Below are 22,500 nucleotides of genomic sequence, written 5' to 3' on the forward strand. Positions count from 1 at the left end.
TAAGAGAGCACTGTACCAACAACTATGGGCACCAGAGAGCACTGTGCCAACAACTATAAGCACCAGAGAGCACTGTGTCAACAACTATGAGCACAAGAGAGCACTGTGCCAACAACTATAAGCACCAGAGAGCACTGTGTCAACAACTATAAGCACCAGAGAGCACTGTGTCAACAACTATGAGCACAAGAGAGCACTGTGCCAACAACTATGGGCACCAGAGAGCACTGTGTCAACAACTATGAGCACAAGAGAGCACTGTGCCAACAACTATAAGCACCAGAGAGCACTGTGCCAACAACTATGGGCACCAGAGAGCACTGTGTCAACAACTATGAGCACAAGAGAGCACTCTGTCAACAATCATGGGCACAAGAAGACACTGTCAACAATCATGGACACAAGAAGACACTGTCAACAATCATGGACACAAGAAGACACTGTCAACAATCATGGGCACAAGAAGACACTGTCAACAATCATGGGCACAAGAAGACACTGTCAACAATCATGGGCACAAGAAGACACTGTCAACAATCATGGGCACAAGAAGATACTGTCAACAATCGTGGGCACAAGAAGACACTGTCAACAATCATGGGCACAAGAAGACACTGTCAACAATCATGGGCACAAGAAGACACTGTCAACAATCATGGGCACAAGAAGACATTGTCAACAATCATGGGCACAAGAAGATACTGTCAACAATCATGGGCACAAGAAGACACTGTCAACAATCATGGGCACAAGAAGACACTGTCAACAATCATGGGCACAAGAAGATACTGTCAACAATCATGGGCACAAGAAGACACTGTCAACAATCATGGGCACAAGAAGACATTGTCAACAATCATGGGCACAAGAAGACACTGTCAACAATCATGGGCACAAGAAGACACTGTCAACAATCATGGGCACAAGAAGACATTGTCAACAATCATGGGCACAAGAAGATACTGTCAACAATCATGGGCACAAGAAGACACTGTCAACAATCATGGGCACAAGAAGACACTGTCAACAATCATGGGCACAAGAAGACACTGTCAACAATCATGGGCACAAGAAGATACTGTCAACAATCATGGGCACAAGAAGACACTGTCAACAATCATGGGCACAAGAAGACACTGTCAACAATCATGGGCACAAGAAGACACTGTCAACAATCATGGGCACAAGAAGACATTGTCAACAATCATGGGCACAAGAAGACACTGTCAACAATCATGGGCACAAGAAGACACTGTCAACAATCATGGGCACAAGAAGACACTGTCAACAATCATGGGCACAAGAAGACACTGTCAACAATCATGGGCATAAGAAGACACTGTCAACAATCATGGGCACAAGAAGACACTGTCAACAACCATGGGCACAAGAAGACATTGTCAACAATCATGGGCACAAGAAGACACTGTCAACAATCATGGGCACAAGAAGACATTGTCAACAATCATGGGCACAAGAAGACACTGTCAATCATGGGCACAAGAAGACATTGTCAACAATCATGGGCACAAGAAGACACTGTCAACAATCATGGGCACAAGAAGACACTGTCAACAGTCATGGGCACAAGAAGACACTGTCAACAATCATGGGCACAAGAAGACACTGTCAACAATCATGGGCACAAGAAGACACTGTCAACAATCATGGGCACAAGAAGACACTGTCAACAATCATGGGCACAAGAAGACACTGTCAACAATCATGGGCACAAGAAGACACTGTCAACAATCATGGGCACAAGAAGACACTGTCAACAACCATGGGCACAAGAAGACACTGTCAACAATCATGGGCACAAGAAGACACTGTCAACAACCACGGGCACAAGAAGACACTGTCAACAATGATGGGCACAAGAAGACACTGTCAACAATCATGGGCACAAGAAGACACTGTCAACAATCATGGGCACAAGAAGACACTGTCAACAATCATGGGCACAAGAAGACACTGTCAACAATCATGGGCACAAGAAGACACTGTCAACAATCATGGGCACAAGAAGACACTGTCAACAATCATGGGCCTTGACTATTCAATCTTCTATCAGCTAAAATCAGAAATACTTCCGAACAAGTCAAAAGGAAACTGGATCACTACTTGTGTCAAATGGTAGATAAACCAGACCGTGATGGATATGTGGCCCAGCAGACCTTCAAGAGTAACAGTCTGGTTGACCAGGTAATCAACGGAGGCCTGGCCCGGGTTGGGCCGCGAGAGTAGGAAAATTCGCGAAACTGAGCAAAGTTAAATCATAGGTAACCCTGGAACTACACTCAGTCGTTACAGCAGGTCTGTGCTTGTGACGGCGGTGATGGTGTTTCAGGTGATCCATCATTGTATGTATGTGTACTCACCGAGTTATGTTTGTGGAGGTCGAGTCTCGCCTCCTGACTTTGTATCCTAGACTACTTTGATCGGCATTAATTTCTTCCCTCTTAGACCTTATATATTGAAGCTGTGTATTGAGTTTGTATCCACCACCGCCTCATATAAATCATTTCATTCCTCATCCACTTCAAGACTAAAGAAATATTTCCATAATATTGCTATAGCTAGTCTATGTCTTCAGTTTCCACCTGTGTCCTCTTGATCTTGATCATAATTCAAACAATCTGTCCCTCTCTGCTTTATCAATTCCTCTTAAGATTTTGTATGTTGTTATACCTTTCCTGTAGATACTCCGTCATACAAAGTATCTAAGCGCTACTCACAGTGTGTATTGTTTCTGCGAGGAATTAAATCCTATTTCACAGGCTATGTATGTTCCCTATATGTTCAGCGCTTCCCCATCAGTGTAATAATAATAATAATAATGGTGGGGAGTGGGAGGCAATCAGTTTTGTTCCAAGGAAGGGTAGCTCCAATCGGCGATGTTGTTGGTGGCAGTGTTGAACGTATTGATTGTGGTATTGATGGTGGTGCTGATGGCGGTGCTGATGGCGGTGCTGAGGGTATTGGTGGTGGTGCTGAGGGTACTGGTGGTGGTGCTGAGGGTATTGGTGGTGGTGCTGAGGGTATTGGTGGTGGTGCTGAGGGTATTGGTGGTGTTACTGAGGGTATTGGTGGTGTTACTGAGGGTATTGGTGGTGTTACTGAGGGTATTGGTGGTGTTACTGAGGGTATTGGTGGTGGTGCTGAGGGTATTGGTGGTGGTGCTGAGGGTATTGGTGGTGGTGCTGAGGGTATTGGTGGTGGTGCTGAGGGTATTGGTGGTGATACTGAGGGTATTGGTGGTGGTGCTGAGGGTATTGGTGGTGGTGCTGAGGGTATTGGTGGTGGTGCTGAGGGTATTGGTAGTGGTGCTGAGGGTATTGGTGGTGTTACTGAGGGTATTGGTGGTGGTGCTGAGGGTATTGGTGGTGGTGCTGAGGGTATTGGTGGTGGTGCTGAGGGTATTGGTGGTGGTGCTGAGGGTATTGGTGGTGATACTGAGGGTATTGGTGGTGGTGCTGAGGGTATTGGTGGTGTTACTGAGGGTATTGGTGGTGGTGCTGAGGGTATTGGTGGTGGTGCTGAGGGTATTGGTGGTGTTACTGAGGGTATTGGTGGTGTTACTGAGGGTATTGGTGGTGTTACTGAGGGTATTGGTGGTGTTACTGAGGGTATTGGTGGTGGTGCTGAGGGTATTGGTGGTGTTACTGAGGGTATTGGTGGTGGTGCTGAGGGTATTGGTGGTGTTACTGAGGGTATTGGTGGTGTTACTGAGGGTATTGGTGGTGTTACTGAGGGTATTGGTGGTGGTGCTGAGGGTATTGGTGGTGTTACTGAGGGTATTGGTGGTGGTGCTGAGGGTATTGGTGGTGGTGCTGAGGGTATTGGTGGTGGTGCTGAGGGTATTGGTGGTGGTGGTAGTGAATAATGGTTAGCTTCTTGTTTACTGTGGGCCATAATATTTACCTCTCCCTCACGCTGTTGAAGCCACGTCACTCACTTCCCATTGTTTACAACTTCGACAGGAGGACTGTAACTAGGAGGAAGGATAGACACACAGTACGTACTCTTCAAAACGTTTATTAAAGGAAACTTATCACTATGAGTGGCTTCAGTCTTAATACAGAGTAAGCTGGATTATTATTATAATCAAGGGGGAAGCGTTAAACCCGTAGGATTATACAGCGCCTGTGGGGGAGGGATGTGGAAAGTATTCAGGCTTAATTTAGGGAACTGGAGCACAGATCCAGTTCCTTAGATCAAGAGCCCCTCACCAGCGTCAAGGAACCTTCCTTGAGGGGAGAGTAAGCTGGAAAAAAAGATCTTACAGAGCTTTGAGACATACGCAGCGAGTGTGGTGGGGCAGGCTGCAGTAAGTGGACATCACATGATGGGTACATTTGATGTACCTCTGATGAGTTTCCAGTGCTTCTGCTCTCGGAGCAAAATTTGTTGGCCAAGAGTTTAGTAACACTGAAGCTCCTGGATTTTTTGTTGGATTGTATCAGTGATGGTATTAAGGCAGCTTGCACGCATTTCACTTTCACGTATGACTAATTAGGGCTCATTCCATTTCATCAATGGACAGTTGTCCATGTGTTTCACAGTCTTTGTTACAGTCGTGTTTGTTTTCTCGAACTTTTATTTTCCAGTGATTTAGCAGTTTAATCTTATTTTTTTTTTATCGCATCCCCCACACGGAAGTAGTTTTTATGTTACACCAAGTTTTTGATAGATGACAGAGTTGGTGGCTATTTTCACGAGTTGGTTGTTAGGTAGGTTAACCACGTTGATGCCACGATGCAAAGTGATGTATGAGACAGCTGCTTCTACTGCCGAGTTAGTGTTCCTTTTCTGCAGTATACGTACGCCACGGTTCCTGCACTCGTAAAGAGTAGGGAAAATGAAGCAGCTGAATACACCTGTGATTTACTCTTATTACTCTAGAAATTGTGGACTAGGTGTAGTCTCTGAAGAAGACACTTACAACTGCACCTCTGTTTTTGTCTTGACGTCCTGGTGGGAGTAAATATATAATTTTTACATTACATTTTCAAAAACCTAAACTAAGAGACTGTTTTCACCTGTTTGTAAACACATGTGTAGAAATGATGGCTGTTTTTCCTTTTTTTCCTCCAGTATTAACCTTCGATGAGTTTCGAGATTTTTCTACTCCCGGAATCTGGTAGTTGGTTCGAGAATGTTGAATAAGAGAGTGTAATAGCTGTGTATTTTTATTCTCAATAAAGATACACATATATTGCACAGGTCTTATCAACATGTTGGTAATTTTATATATATATATATATATATATATATATATATATATATATATATATATATATATATATATATATATATATATATATATATATATATATATATATACCTCTGATCTAGTTATATACATTTTGATTTAATGTTGCAAATGGTTGATAGTCGAAGATATCATGTATTGAGTCTTTTATTATCAGCGGGAAATGCTAAACCCGTAGGGGATCATACAGCGCCTGAAACAATGGAAAGCATTCAAGTTCAATCCAAGGAAAGGGATTAAGAGGCTCTCCGGTTTGATCCTAGTAGTATTAGTAGTTCCATGGATAACTAGCCATTTACTGGCACCAGTGCTACAGGACTCAAACAAACTTCATTTCTTTGTGTACTATACAAAATGCAGTTTACAAGTAATAAAATATTGTTAAGGACAAAAGAAAGCAACTGTGATGCTGTGCATTTCGGGAAGTTTGTGTGTTAATGTCGTAATGTAGAAACTCGACTATTTATTAGTATTATATATTGTTAAAAAATCACACCAGATAAAGCTGCCTCTTTTTTTTAACATATTTCAAGACATTTAACATTTATCATTGTTTTGTGTAGCTTATTTTAAGACAGAATAACAGAAAATGAAACTTTTCCTGTTCCGTCTCTCTATCAGATCTCACATAATCGGGTTAAACTGTTTTGGTAAGAGCCAGTGTTATGAGTTGCAACAAAGGAAAATTCATGCTAGCTGCACGAGTCAGAGACCAGTGTGGGTATTATTCTGAAACCTTGATAACCATTTAAGAATTCAAAGTGTTCTCAGACTCCAGTTTCTTCCATCATTGTTCAAACAGTGTTCCATGTATTATCTGTCCACTTACTCATCTCACCATTTCTGTCATTGCTAATATTGTTATACTGTTACTCACTGTACTGTTTCCATCATTGTTCATTCACTGGTATCTCAGCCCATCATTAATGACTGTTCAAGTTACCATTTTTCTGTAATTACTTATTATTTTGTTAATCTTCCACTACCACCTCTACCATCATTATTCATTAACTGTACACTATTGTACTTGTTACTGCTGCTCAATTATTAATTGAGATTGTGAATATGACCTACCTAGCATTGGCCAATAAACCTACTACAGTGCTGCTCTTTTATTGTTGTGTTTTTAAATGTCAGTAATACTCATATTTCCGCATATATCTAATTTTTTTTCCTGGTGGTTATGCAGCTCTTGGTCGGAGGAAGGTTGCCGTGTGCTGCGATACAACACGTCACACACCGTGTGCGAGTGTGACCACCTGACCAACTTTGCTGTCCTGATGGATGTACACGCCACTCCACTGGCCTACCCTCACCAGCTGGCTCTCTCTATCATCACCTACGTCGGCTGCGTCATCTCCATCGTCTGTCTCCTCCTCGCTACCATTATCTTTCACGCCTTCAGGGGCCTCAAGGTGAGTTAGCTTTTTGTTTTTGTTTTTTAGTAGGGAAGCTAGGAGATATATTGCGACAAGACTGCGGTCGTTGTCACCCTGAGACTGTTTGTACTGGGATCTTGTCACAGCTCATATACGTCCTTGCAAGATTCATGTGGCGGTGTTTAAGATTTTAGTGGAGGGGATGAAAGTAGAGAAGTGCTTGAGTGACAGGTAAAGACTTGCCTGTGTTGTCACCGTGTTTTCACGGTGTTCTCACAGTGTTGTTGTTAGCAGTTCTAGCGTGGAAAGTGTTAAGACAACTGTTCCACGACATACAATCTCCTACACATTGCCATTCATTCATCTTTCACTGCCAGAGGATGTCACTGAAGGCAGTACTCTGAACAACTTTACACATACGTTAAACAAATACATTAGTGTGAGTAGGCCTGCCATGGGCCAGTAGGCATGTGTAGTTACCAAGAGACAAATTAAAAAACAACAAGCTTTTATTGGGACAGTTTCGCTCTGTGTACAGCTTTAAGTTAAGTAGACTTAGAGCGCTATACAGTACGTAACGTTTCCATAAATGTTGTTTTTCAGTTATATCTTTGTCTTCACCCCCACCACACTACCCCCACCACACTTCCCCCACCACACTACCCCCACCACACTACCCCCACCACACTACCCCCACCACACTACCCCCTAACACAACCACCACACTACCCCCACCACACTACCCCCACCACACTACCCCCACCACACTACCCCCACCACACTACCCACTAACACAACCACCACACTACCCCCACCACACTACCCCCACCACACTACCCCCACCACACTACCCCTACCAAACTACCCCCACCACACTACCCCCACCACACTACCCCCACCACAATTCCCCCCACCACACTTCCCCCACCACACTTCCCCACACCACACTTCCCACACTGCCCCCACCACACTTCCCCGCACTACCCTCGCCACACTACCCCCACCACACTTCCCCACACTACCCCACCACACTTCCCCCACCACACTCCCCACCACACCACCCCACACTGCCCCCACCACACCACCCCACACTCCCCCACCACACCCCCCCACCACACCCCACAACACTCCCCCCCACACTCCCTCTCACACCCCCCACACTCCCCCACCACACCCCCACACTCCCCCACAACACCAACACTCCCCCACAACACCCCCACACTCCCCCACCACACCCCACACACTCCCCCACCACACCCCCCCACACTCCACCACCACACCCCCCCACACTCCACCACCACACCCCCACACTCCCCCACACTCCCCCACAACACCAACACTCCCCCACAACACCCCACCACACCCCCCACACTCCCCCCACATGTTCCAACATGAACAGCAATTTTCACATCCAGAAAAATTTAATTAGTAAATTATTTAAGTTTTAAAATGATAATGATTTAATGTAATAATTTAACACTTACATTGATTACTTTAATTAAATTACAAAACGTAGCAGTGTAACGTAATCATGTTATATTTAATTACAAATATACTCGGGACTGGATCATGTGTCCCTTGTCCCGGATTGGATCATGTGTCCCCTTTTACGGGGGGATCTGACTGCTTTTTATCGGTACCCCGGATAGTTCCTCTTTTATCATGATCGGATCATGTTCTTTTTTATCAGGTGACTGGATTGTCCTCTTTTACGCGGGATCTGGGTCATGTTCTTTTGATTGACCTGGGTGGGGGTCCCGTATCAGGTGACTGATCATGTGTTCTTTACATGGTGACCTGAAAGTGTCCTTTGTATCATGGTGACCGGGCTTCCCTTTTTTACATGGTGACCTGGGTCTGCCCATCATGGGACCTGACTGGTCTTGATCATGGTGACCTGACTGTGTTTTGATCATGGGTGGATCAGGCCTTTGTACTTGACCCGGATCATTTTCCTTTTGTATCATGGGATCGATCATGTGTCCTTTGTATCATGGGACTGGGTCACCTCTTGTATCATGGTTTTTATCATTGACCCGGATCTGTTCCTTTGTATCATGGTGATCTGGATCATTTGTCCCTTGTATTGGGGGACTGGTAGGGGGCCTTGTATCATGGTGACTGGACATGTGTCCACGTATCATGGGATCTGGGAAGGTCCTCTTGTTTTTGGGGCCTGATCGTGTCCTTTTTTTTACTGGGGACTGGACTTGTCCCTTGTATTTGGGGGACTGATATGTCCCGTATCATGGTGACTGGGTCGGGGCTTTGTACATGGTGACCGTGTTCTTTTATCATGTTGGGGTCATGGCTTTTTTCGGTGACCCGGGCTGGTCCTCTTGTATCATGGTGATCGGGCATGGTTTTTTTATCATGGGGACCGGGGTTGTGTCCTTTTATCATGGTGACTGGGTCAGGGCTTTTGTATCATGGTGACCCGGGTCATTTTCCTCTTGTATCATGGTGACCTGGGTCATTTTCCCGACTGGGGGTGACCCGGATCTGTGTCCTTTTTATCATTGGGACCGGATCATTTGTCCTCTTGTATTTGATCTGATCATGTGTCCCTTGTATCATGGTGACCTGACTGTTCCCTTTTTATTATGTTTACCCGGGTCTTTTCCTTTTACTGGTTTACCTGACGGCCCTCGTTATGTTGGGTTTAAACATGTGTCTCTTTTAATGGACCTTGCGTGTCCCTTGCATTATGGTGGCCTGATCATGGTCTTTGATCATGGTGACTGGGCTGTGTCCTTTGTATCATGGGACCCGGGTAAAGTTTTGTATTATGATCTGGGCTGGGCCTCTTGATCGGGACCCGGAATTTTTCTTTTTATCATGGGACCCGGACATGGGTTCCCCTTTTTTTGTTGACCCGGGTTTGCCTTTTGTACTGGGACCGGGTAGTGTCCTCTTGTATTATGTTTCCTGGGCATGTGTCTTTTATCATGGGTGACCTGGGCTTGTCTTTTTATTATGGGGGCCTGGGTCATTTTCCTTTGTATCATGGTGACCTGGATGTTCCTTTTGGCAAGGGGCCCGGATCATGTGCCTCGATATGGGACTGATCATTCCTGATTAATGACCCGGATCATTTTCCTCTTATCATGGGGGGACCTGGATCATGTTTCGGGAGGGTTTACGGGGCTGTGTTTTTTATCAACTGATCATGTTCCTTTTTTATTAGGTAAACCCGGATTGTGTCCTCTTTTTTTTCATGGTGACTGATCATGGTCCTCTTGATATGGGGTGACCCCATCATGTGTCTCCTTGTGATTGGATACATGGTCCTTTTGGGTTCTGGGGACCGGATCATGTCCTTTTTTGATATGACTGGGCATGTTCTTTACAGACTGGGACCCTGTTGGTTGATCTGGGATCTGGCTGTCCTCTTTATCATGGACCCGGATCATGTGTCCCTTTTATCATGGTGACCTGGGCTGTGTCCCGATAAGGGGGACGGATCATTTTCCCCTTTGATCTTTACTGGATCATGTGTCCTTGTATCATGGTGACTGGGTTTTGTGTCCTTTTATCATGGTGACCATCGTGTCCTTTCTTGTATCATGGTGACCTGAATCATGTGTGTTGTATCATGGTGACCTGGATCATGTGTCCTCTTGTATCATGGTGACCTGGATAACGTATCCTCTTGTATCATGGTGACCTGGATCACGTGTCCTCTGGTATCATTGTGACCTGTATCATGTATCTTCTTGTATCATGGTGATCTGGATCATGTGTCCTCTTGTATCATGATGACCTGGACCACGTCTCCTCTTGTATCATGGTGACCTGGATCACGTATCGTCTTGTATCATGGTGACCTGGATCACGTATCGTCTTGTATTATGACCTGGATCATGTGTCCTCTTGTATCATGGTGACCTGGATCACGTATCGTCTTGTATCATGGTGACCTGGATCACGTATCGTCTTGTATTATGATGACCTGGATCATGTGTCCTCTTGTATCATGGTGACCTGGATCACGTGTCCTCTTGTATCATGGTGACCTGGATCACGTGTCCTCTTGTATCATGGTGACCTGGATCACGTATCCTCTTGTATGATGGCCTGGTTCATGTGTCCTCTTGTATCATGGCGACCTGGATCACGTATCGTCTTGTATTATGATGACCTGGACCACGTCTCCTCTTGTATCATGGTGACCTGGATCACATATCCTCTTGTATCATGATGACCTGGATCACGTGTCCTCTTGTATCATGGTGACCTGGATCACATATCCTCTTGTATCATGATGACCTGGATCACGTGTCCTCTTGTATCATGGTGACCTGGATCACATATTGTCTTGAATCCTTCAGATCAAAGTTGATTACCTTCCAGTCCCCAGGCGCTGTATAACTCCCTCCAGTACACAGTAATTCCCAACGACACCAACATGTGTCTAATTCAACGACACCAACAATCTTTATAATGAATAATAAGAACATAAGAAAGAAGGAACACTGCAACAGGCCTACTGACCCATGCGGAGCAGGTCTATGTCCCCCCCCAATAAGCCCAGTGACCCACCCAGTCTGGTCACCTGCACTCAAGGAAAGAGCACTGCATCAGACCCAGCAGCACAAGCTAGTCAGGTCCAACTCTCACCCACCCACACCCACTCATCTATTAATCTAACCTATTTTTAAAACTATACAACGTTTTAGCCTCAATAACTGTACTCGGGAGTTTGTTCCACTCATCCACAACTCTATTACCAAACCAGTGCTTTCCTATATCCTTCCTGAATCTGAATTTTGCCAACTTGAAACTATTGCTGCGAGTCCTGTCTTGGCTGGAAATTTTCAGCACGCTATTTGCAACCCCTTTATTTATTCCTGTTTTCCCTTTATACACCTCGATCATATCCCCCCTAATTCTACGCCTTTCGAGAGAGTGCAGATTCATGGCCCTCAGTCTATCCTCATATGGAAGATTTTTGATGCATGGGATCATCTTTGTCATCCTCCTCTGTACGTTTTCCAGAGCATTTATATCCATTCTGATATACGGTGACCATAACTGAGCAGCATAGTCTAAATGAGGCCTAACAAAGGATATATAGAGTTGAAGAGCAACCTGAGGACTTCTATTATTTATACTTCTAGATATGAAGCCAAGAATTCTGCACTGATGCACTATTGTCTTGGTTTTAGATTACTGCTAACCAGAACTCCTAAATCCTTTTCGCAATCAGTAGTATTAAAATCTACATTATTTAGTTTATATGTCGCATGGTTATTTTCCTGTCCAACATTTAGAACGTTTCATTTCTTTATATTAAACTGCATCTGCCACTTCTCTGACCATTGCATCAATCTATTCAAATTATCCTGGAGTGCTCTAGTGTCCTCATTAGAATGAGTTGGAAAGGCCTATTTTGGTGTCATCAGCAAATTTGCTTATGTCGCTATTTATTCCCTCATCTATGTCGTTTATGTAAATTGTGAATAACAGCGGGCCCAACACTGACCCCTGAGGGACACCGCTTGTGACGTGCCCCCATTCTGATTTCTCCCCATTTATGCAAACTCTCTGCTGCCTATTTGTCAGCCATGCCTCTACCGAGGAAAAAATTTCTCCTCCTATTCCGTGTGCCTTAAGTTTCCTCAATAGCCTCTGATGTGGAACTCTATCGAAAGCCTTACTGAAGTCCATATATACAATATCATATTCATTACCATGATCTACCTCCTCAAACAAATTAGTGAAAAATGTTAGTAAATTTTTAAGACAGGAATGTCCCTTTGTAAAACCGTGTTGAGATTCATTAATCAATCTGTGCCTGTCAAGATGGCTACGAATTGCTTCGGCAATTATTGATTCCATAAATTTTCCCACTATGGAGGTAAGGCTTATTGGTCTCTAGTTCTAAGCCAAGAACCTGTCACCTGCCTTGTAAATAGGTATTACATTTACCATTTTCCACTTATCAGGCACTATGCCAGTTTTTAGTGATATGTTAAAAAGATTAGCCAAAGGTATGCTAAGTTACTCTTTACATTCTTTTATCACCCTTGCAAACAGTTCATCAGGGCCTGGGGATTTGTTAGGTTTTAGTTTCTCTATTTGTCTGAGGACCATGTCACTAGTTACCGCAATCGTGCATAGTTTATTATCCTGTTCTACATAATCTATTATTTCAGGAATATCACTAGTATTTTCCTGGGTGAAAACTGAAAGTAGGTATTGAGAATTTCACACATATCCCGATCACTCTCAGTGATCTGACCACAGTTACTCTTAAGTGGGCCACTCTTGTTTCTAATCTTACTTCTGTATACCTGAAAGAACCCTTTTGGGTTAGTCTTTGAATCCCTTGCGACCTTAGCCTCATAATCCCTTTTTGCTTTTCTTATTCCTTTCTTTATTTGTCTATTGATATCTTAACTGCCCATCCCCTCTTTTGATACATCTACAGATGCCTCTTTTTTGACCAATGAGATGTTTTAATCTATTGTTCATCCATTTGGGAACATTTTTGTTAGATCTAATTTCCCTACTCGGAACAAAAGTTGTCTGGGTAGCTAGAACTATGCTCTGAAAAACGTCATATTGGCAACCAAGATCACCTACCTGACCCATAGTCAGGACATACCAATTTAGCCCACCCAGGCAATTTTTCAGTCCCATGAAGTCGGCCAAGCGAAAATCTAGGACAGAGATTTGATTGCAGTTATCTGGGTAATTCCATGATATATGAAACTAAGTGATTTGTGATCACTTTCCCCAAGCTCATCATTAACCTCAAGATTATTAATTAGTGACTCTTTGTTGGCAAGAACCAAGTCAAGCAGATTGTTTCCTCTAGTTGGTTCTGTCACAACCTGTTCTAAAAAGTAATCCTGAACCGTATATCTAGATGCCTTATGAATTTCGTCCCATAACAGCTTACTGCACTCACTATCAAGGTTTAGGGGCCTATAAACCACACCCAAAATTAATTTGTCACGACCCTCGAGAAACTGTAGACAAACAGATTCTGTGTTCGATGTTTCTAATCTTATATCATGTCTAAGACAACAAATTCAATTTTCTCTGACATACATCGCCACTCCACCACCCTTCCTGTTGACCCTATCAGTGTGGAAGTTTATAACCCTGTATGTTGCATTCAGAAGGCATTTCTCTATCTTTCAGGTTGAACCAGGTCTCTGTTATACCAATAATATCTATATTACCTACACTTGCAAGTAATCTTAGCTCATCTATCTTATTTCTTAGACTCCTACTATTTGTATAGTAAACCTTAAGGGAGCTAGTCTCTCGTTGCCCTCTGCTATCTCTCTTTGTTGATCAGTTGATTTGCCATTACTAGCAACTTTATTTTGAATATTGTCGTTCAAACATATCCCTGAGGTATCCCAGTAATAACTGCTGTTTTTAACCCTAATTCTGCAGCCTGAATGTTTCCCACAAACACCCATACCTCTATAATCTATCAGTTTAAATTCCTAGACAAGTCATCAATTACCCTCTCAATTGAATTATCTAATGCAACCACTCTATCCTCAGAGAGATGAATCCCATCCCTTGCATACATATCACGTTTGCCAAAGAATAGCTCCCAGTTATCAATGAATGGGATTACAAGTTCCTTGCAGTACCTCTCTAGCCAGCAATTTATACCAATTGCCCTACACATCCATTCATTGCCCACTCCCTTTCTAGGCAAGATGCTACATATGACTGGGATCCCTCCATTAGACCTAACTACTTCTATGGCTGACCTGTACTTATCCAGCAGCTCCTGTCTCCTGCCCTTCCCAATGTCATTCCCCCCAGCACTAAGACAGATAATGGGCTTGTTCCCATTACCTAACATAATATTATCCAACCTGCTGACTATGTCACCAACACCAGCTCCATGAAGGCACACCCTCTGTCAGACCTTTCTGTCTCTGTTACAAAAAGCACAGTCCATATATCTTACCTGAGAATCTCCTACTATTAAAATATTTTTACCTTGATTAGCAGGGGAATCAGTGGTACCTTCAACCTCACTAACCACTGAAGTGCACTCGTCCTGGAGAACAGAGAATCGATTTCCTACCTTCACATTTTCTCTGTTAACCCTCATCTTCCTTCTTCCTGAACTGTGAACCACTTGCCACTTAAAGCAGCTGCCACTATCACTGCTAGTGACCATTTCCTCCTTACCAGCTAAATCCTTCTCACACTCCCAGACTCATCTAGGCGTAGCTTCAGCCTCCTATTTTCCTCCTGAAGAAGTAGAACCTCCTTCTTCAACACTTTAACCTGAGATTCTAAACACTACAACAAGCCATGGTGCTTGGTAACACCCCACGCTAACTCCCAGAGCTTAGGACACATATGGCCGCAGGTGACCACTGACTTCAGCGTAAGTAATAATAAAAATATTGAGCAAGCGGTAAACCCGTACGAGTGACAAAGGTCTGGGTTGGTTGGGATGTTTGAGCAGTTGGAGTCTTGGAGGTTATGGTGTTGAGGGTTAGTTCCAGAATATGAGTGTTAGTTGGTGCAGTAGATTAGTTTTCCATACAAGTTATACTGCACATGTGCAACATCTGGTTATCTTTATTGTCGACGTTTCGCCAGCCAGTGGTTTTATCAGTACAAATTCAGTGACATATTGGAAGACAGTAGCACTATATACAAAAGATGAGGTAATCAGTGCCTCAGCCTTGGCGTTGGTGTGAAGAGCACCGTAGTCGTGAAGAATCTGGAGTACAGGCAAAGTTAGGTTAGGTAAGGTTCATAAGGAAACAGGACAAGAGTTTCCTGACGCTTGTCTTAGATGATGACCCCTCCGTTGGAGCTTTTGGTTATCTGACCGAGGCCTTCTGCTGGCTTACCTCTCCCCCCCTTTAAAAGTTATGGTCATAATTATAACCATTTAGTTAGCACAGGCAAGAGGGCTGGCGCTCTTATACTTGCGTCAGGTGGCAAGGGACGTGTAGCAGACGAAGACTTTGTCACCGGTAGGCGGGATTCCCCAGTGGAAGTAGGTTATACTCGTGGGACGGGTTAGTGGTAGTGAAGAAGGTTGTGGTGACGTCCTTTGAACCAAAGATTCCAAGATGTTGCAGTGCCTGACAGGTTGTTCATGAATGTTATACAGTACCGACAAGATGAAAATTAGAGACATGTGCAGCATCTGGGTAACTTTATTGTAGACGTTTCGCCATCCAGTGGCTTTATTATTACAAACTGACGCCAATTTATAAGCGCCAACCTTCTTGCCTGTGCTCCAGATTCTTCACGACTACGGTGCTCTTCACACCAACTCCAAGGCTGAGGGACTGATTATCTCTTCTTTTGTTTATAGTTCTTCTGTCTTCCAATTACGTCCTTTAATTTGTATTGATTAAACCACTGGATGGCGAAACGTCTACAATAAAGATACCCAGATGTTGCACATGTGTCTAATTTTCATTTTGTCGGCATTGTATACCATTCATGCACAAGTTATACCGCACCTGGACAAGGGAAGGCAGTCTGGTTTGATCCATGGAAGTGAGAGTTGTTTCAGTTCTTTGTATTAAGTCATTCTCCACCATTATGGTGGTGTGTGTGTGTGTGTGTGTGTCTGTGTCTGTATGTGTAGGCCTACTGCCGTATTCCATAATTTTTTATATTACCTTTTTTATTAGTTTTATTTGCCTGTTCTTTACAGAATTACCTGAATACTTTCCTTAGTTTTGTACGACCAATCCAGATTTAGCATTTTTTTTTGTGACAGTAATGTATAAATAATTGTTACTCAAGTGGTCAACAGTATTTTTGTGATAAGTTACTACAATTGTACCTTAATGTTGTCAGTACCTAGTGATCTCATACCTTCCTCCCTATCACTGTTATTTATGGCATCAGTGTCCTAGGACTGATTATATCCGATTACATGTGGGAGGTCGAGGGTCAGTCCCTCATGTTAGGATCGAGCCTCAGTAATTTCACACAATTAAACACTTGCGCTTTTTAAAAATATGCCAAAATAAAAAAAATGTAATATTTGAATTATATAAAATAAAGTAAAAGGGGATGCCAGCTGAGGTAGCCTAGTGGCGAGAGTCGCGGCTCTTGTCACACCGGTCATGGGTTCGATTCCCGGCCGGGAAAAAGATAAAAACTATGATGTTTCAGTTCATCCTAGTCCAAGAAGTAGTAATGGTCCTGGACGGACTGAAAAGCTGTCTAGCTTTTAGTTCTAATTCATGAATTATTTCAGTCATGATGTGCAATATTCACAAAAACGCTAAACCCATACTGATAATTTAGCTCTGCATTGGTCTTGAGTACTTTTTTTTTGACTCATGATCGTCGTGCCTACACACAGAGTGACCGGACCACCATCCACAAGAACCTGTGTGTGTGTTTGTTGATCGCTGAGACGGTGTTCCTGGCGGGGGTGAACCAGACGGACAAGCCGGTGGCCTGCGGGGTGGTGGCTGGCCTCCTTCACTACTTCTTCCTCGCTGCCTTCGCCTGGATGTTTATGGAAGGTGAGCAAACCCACTTGGAACCTCTGCTTTCCCGGGAAGTGCAAAGAAATTCTGTTGTATGGCCCGTGGTACACACGAACACTGTCCACGGTCCACACAAACACGGTCCGTGGTCCACACAAACACGGTCCGTGCCGTGTAAAAGCCTGTGGTGGTAGCAGTAGCAGGAGGTGGGGTTGTGTTGCTTAGAGACGATGTGCAACGTTTGCCCACATGTCAAGGCTTGTCACCCACATTTACTCTCCACACCCAACTCTCTCTCGTCCGCCTACACCTGAAGGAACCCACCAGCGCCGTGGAACGTGCTCCTTGCTCCGCCTTGCGTTCCTCCCCATCCCCCCCTCCCGCACCATACATACCTACATCTTGATTTTTTATGTTTGTCCTAGTAAAGCTATTTTACTGGGCACCCCTTACTGTAAAACCTGTGCAGAAGAGCGTCAAAATAAACACTGGAAGTGACAAGAGGAAGGAAATGAAACATCCTGCTTGTGGCTGTGACTGTGGTGTCACACACGTCAAATTTTGCACATACCTTACTGACATATGATTTTAATGTGTTTTTTTTATAGTAATAATACCTAAAAGACTTAGAAAACTTTCACTTCACGAGTATCACAATAAAATTTAGTGACATGAAGGGTAAGATAACAGCTATCAATGTGTTTGTAGTTGAAGCAAAGTTGTGTGCATTTCTAATTATTTAATACCAGTCCAGAGGTAAGACGTTGAGTGATAGTATGATGTATAGTGTCGTGGTTTGAGTAGCTTTTTTCCTTACCCGGAATATTATCCACCAGTAGATACCCAGCTTTTCCTTAAAGCCTGGAAGTATTTGAAGTTTCCTATTAGTGTCAAATATCCAGGTACCAGCACCTCCGCCACTGCTGTCACCCCTCCTCTTATCTCCATGTGCTAGCACCGTCACTGATTCTCCGGTATCTCTGGGTACAGGGTTCCAGTTGTACGTGATGCTGGTTGAGGTGTTCGAGTCAGAAAAGCCGAGAGCACGATGGTACTATGCTGCCGCCTACGGCTTCCCGGCGGTGGTGGTGGCAGTGAGTGCCGTTGTTGACCCCTTCAGCTACGGTACTCGTCAGGCATGCTGGCTACGCACAGACAACTACTTCATCTTCGCCTTCGTCGGCCCCGTCATCGCTGTCATTATCGTAAGTATTGAGGATCTTGATTGTGGGGGAGTCCTGTGTAATTACTGAGGACTCCTTTTCGTGGATTAAGGGCTAGGTTACTTAGCTGTGTAATGCTAAGGACAGTTCTTCTTGGGTAGCGGGTATAAAGTAATCATCTCTTTAGCTGTTAATTAGCATGGCATCTCTTAACCTGTGAATTTGACCATTCGTACTCGCATTTACAGAGCGATATGAAGTGTAAATACACAGACATATGTGGTAAAAAAAAATTATGTTCATTAATGATACCGGAGATCATCGCCTCTGCGGTCCGGTCTCGGACCAGGTTTACTGGTTAACGGTCTGGTAAGTTTGGATGTTGGTGCTTAGCGCATGCATTCCAACGTAGGAGCCACAGCTTGGTTAATCGGAAATCATTTATACGAACTAGTCAAGTTCCCTCTTGAAATAAAGGATAGTTGTGAAAAGCCTTCGACTCGTGTATCATGCTTATTGAGTTATCTCTTAAATGTACTTATTACACCCTGCTTTCCATAGGGCATTTTGTTCAGTCTATCATGCCTCCTGCTCTCCTAAAGGGTTCTTTCACTGTGCAAATTTGGAACTAGTAACTAGTATTTTACAGGTGTAAATTAGATCTTTCTCGCTTGCGCTCCAGGGAGTACAATTTGAGGGAATTTAGCATCCCCAATAATTTAGATGCTTAAATTGATAAGGGCAGTAAAAGTAGTAGGTTGGTAGAGAGCAGCCGTCCAGGGAGGTACTACCGTCTTGTCGTACGAGTGAGATATGGAAACTGCTTCAGTGTTTTACACTGACAGGATTGCTGTTTTTTTTACCTTTCTGTCTTTTGAACACGTAAGATGACAGAAAATTCTTACAAACTTCTTTTCACATTCATTATACACTTATCTTAATACACTTTCTTAATAGTTCACTATACACTTTCTTAACAGTTCTTATTTCTGTAATATTTACTTAACGATTTAAAAGGCTTGATTTTAGTAGGTTGTTGGGGGCGATTGTTTCCGGAAATGTCAAGCGATGACCGATATAGTTCTGCAGTTCGTTGTTTGCGGTTTGTAGGTACTAAAGTAAACGAGAACTGTTCACAAATCATCACAGCCCCTAGTTGGTGCTGGCTCTTGTGGTGCTGGAGATGTGTTGATACTCGTGCCGATGCACGCACGCACGCTGAGGAAGGTTTGTACCCAAGGGTAACAGAAATAACGAGAAGGCCAGGATGAGCCCTTGGTTCACTGAAAGGTATAAAGAGGCCAAAACCAAGTGTGCTACAGAATGGAAGAAGTATAAAAGGCAAAGGACCCAGGAGAATAAGGAGAGCAGTCGTAGAACCAGAAATGAATATGTACAAGCTGTTGTACAGCCATATCAGGAGGAAAACAACAGTCAAGGACCAGGTAATCAGGCTGAAGAAAGAAGGGGGGGATATCACAAGAAACGACCGAGAAGTTTGTGAGGAGTTCAACATGAGATTCAAAGAAGTGTTCACAGAAGAGACAGAAGGGTCTCCGGAAAGACGGAGAGGTGGGGTACACCATCAACTGTTGAACACAATATATACAACCGAGGAGGAAGTGAAGAGGTTGCTAAGCGAGCTAGATACCTCAATGGCAATGGGGCCGGATAACATCTCTCCATGGGTCCTGAGAGGGAGCAGAGGCGCTATGTGTGCTACTAACAACAATCTTCAACACATCTATCGAAACAGGGTGACTACCTGAGGTATGGAAGACAGCAAATGTTGTCCCAATTTTTTATAAAAGGAGGCAGACACGAAACATTAAACTACAGACCAGTGTCATTGGCATGTATAGTATGCAAAGTCATGGAGAAGATTTTCAGAAGAAAAGTGATGGAGCACCTAGAAAGGAATGAGCTTATCAGCGACAACCAGCACGGTTTCAGGGGCGGGAAATCCTGTGTTACAAACCTACTGGAGTTCTATGACAGGGTGACAGCAGTAAGACAAGAAAGAGAGAGGTGGGTAGATTGCATTTTCTTGAACTGTAAGAAGGCTTTTTGACATAGTTCCACAAGAGATTAGTGCATATGCTGGAGGACGAGGCAGGGAAGACATCAGCGAACCATGTACGTGACGCCTGTGACGAGCGGGGTTCCACAAGGGTCAGTCCTAGGACCAGTGCAGTTTCTGGTATATGTGAACAACATGACAGAAGGAATAGACTCAGAAGTGTCCTTGTTTGCAGATGATGTGAAGTTGATGAGAAGAATTCATTCGGACGAGGACCAGACAGAGGGATCTGGACAGGCTGCAGACCTGGTCCAGCAAATGGCTCCTGGAGTTCAACCTCACCAAGTGCAAAGTCATGAAGACTGGGGAAGGGCAAAGAAGACCGCAGATGGAGTACAGTCTAAGGGGCCAGAGACTACAAACCTCACTCGAGGAAAAAGGTCTTGGGGTGAGTATAACACTGGGCACATCTGAGGCGCACATCAACCAAATAACTGGTGCAGCATATGGGTACCTAGCAAACCTAAGAATCGCGTACCTACCTGGAATCTACCTGGAGGTTATTCCGCGGATCAACGCCCCCACGGCCCGGTCCACGACCAGGCCTCCCGATGGATCAGAGCCTGATCAACCAGGCTGTTACTGCTGGCCGCACGCAGTCCAACGCACGAACCACAGCCCGGCTGATCGGGCACTGACTTTAGATATCTGTCCAGCTCCCTCTTGAAGGCAACCAGGGGTTTATTGGTAATTCCCCTTATGCTTGGTGGGAGGCTGTTGAACAGTCTTGGGCCCCGGACACTTATGGTGTTTTCTCTTAGTGCACCAATGGCGCCCCTACTTTTAATTGGGGGTATTTTGCACCGCCTGCCCAGTCTTTTACTTTCGTGAGGAGTGATTTCCGTGTGCAGATTCGGGACCATTCCTTCCAGGATTTTCCAAGTGTAGATTATGATATATATCTCTCTCTCCTGCGTTCCAACGAGTACAAGTTCAGTGCTTCCAAGCATTCCCAGTAGTTAAAGTGTTTGATTGAACTTATACGTGCAGTAAAGGATCTCTGTACACTCTCTAGATCTGCGATTTCACCTGCTTTGAACGAAGATGTTAATTTACAGCAGTATTCCAGCCTAGAGAGAACAAGTGATTTGAAAAGGATCATCATTGGCTTGGCATCTCGTTTTGAACGTTCTCATTATCCATCCTATCATTTTCTTTGCACTTGTGATCGTGACACTGTTATGATCCTTGAAAGTGAGATCCTCAGACATTACTACTCCCAGGTCCCTTACATTATTTTTCCGCTCTATTGTATGGCCAGAGTTTGTAGTATACTCTGTTCTAGTTATTATCCCCTCTCAGTAAGGAATCGTTCAGGACCCTGTACACATAGCTTTAAGAAGAGGAATGATAAAGCTCATGGACCAAGAAGAGTGACCTAGTAGCGACCAGTGAAGAGGCGGGGCTAGGAGCTGTGACTTGACCCCAGCAACCACAACTAGGCGAGTCCACACGAGCCAGATGGGTGTTAGAAAATACTTTTTCAATCTCAGGGTGATATTTAAATGGAATGAACTGGATGAAGTGGTAAAGGCTAACTCAGTACAGGATTTGAAGAGTAGTTACGATAGCGCCCATGAGGCCAGGAACCAGTAATGTCGGCGATTGTTGCTTAAGAAGCGGGACCAGGAGCGGAGACTCGACGCCCGCACATACAACTCGGTGAGTACACACACACACACACACAGGATGGACCGAGGGATCATGGTCAAGTCCCCACCTTGCCACCCCTCACTGGGAGTTTGTTTACCTTCCTGGTGCAGGAAGACATTCTCGGTCTGCAGTAAAAATATGTGTGTCCTCCTATTAAAGTGACAGAGCCAACATAGCCAGAGCCTGGCTGTACTGACTCAGGTTACCCACCCTCATTCCCTCTCCTCCTTCCCACTTCTCTTTCTCCCTCCTTCTCTCCTGTTATGTTCTTGGGTCACCGTACGAAGTCTGCGTGCTACACTACCTCTCCCCTTGTGTTAAGGTTCTACCGATCAGGATTATACACGATATAAATTACTTCAGCTGCCGAATGTGACTTCGCCCACCGGAATTAAATGTTAAGATTCATGTTTGTGATGGGGTTCACGTTTTGTTTTTGTACTTGACGCGCTCTGCAGTCATGGTCTAGCGTCGCTGATAGAGCACTTGC

General features: G+C 44.2%; 1 protein-coding gene across 4 annotated transcripts in view; it reads left to right on the forward strand.

Annotated features, from left to right (window-relative positions):
- Window positions 1-22,500, forward strand: part of LOC128698575 (adhesion G protein-coupled receptor L3-like) — a 186,742-nt gene that overhangs the window by 55,908 nt on the left and 108,334 nt on the right. For all 4 annotated transcript variants that reach the window (XM_070084942.1, XM_070084940.1, XM_070084941.1 and 1 more), the window contains exons 5-7: window positions 6,465-6,690; window positions 16,985-17,150; window positions 18,105-18,319. In XM_070084942.1, coding sequence (XP_069941043.1) covers window positions 6,465-6,690; window positions 16,985-17,150; window positions 18,105-18,319 — 607 coding nt within the window. The remainder of the gene's footprint in view (window positions 1-6,464; window positions 6,691-16,984; window positions 17,151-18,104; window positions 18,320-22,500) is intronic.

Source organism: Cherax quadricarinatus, chromosome 14, assembly GCF_038502225.1.
Source record: "Cherax quadricarinatus isolate ZL_2023a chromosome 14, ASM3850222v1, whole genome shotgun sequence".
NCBI classification, from domain to species: domain Eukaryota; kingdom Metazoa; phylum Arthropoda; class Malacostraca; order Decapoda; family Parastacidae; genus Cherax; species Cherax quadricarinatus.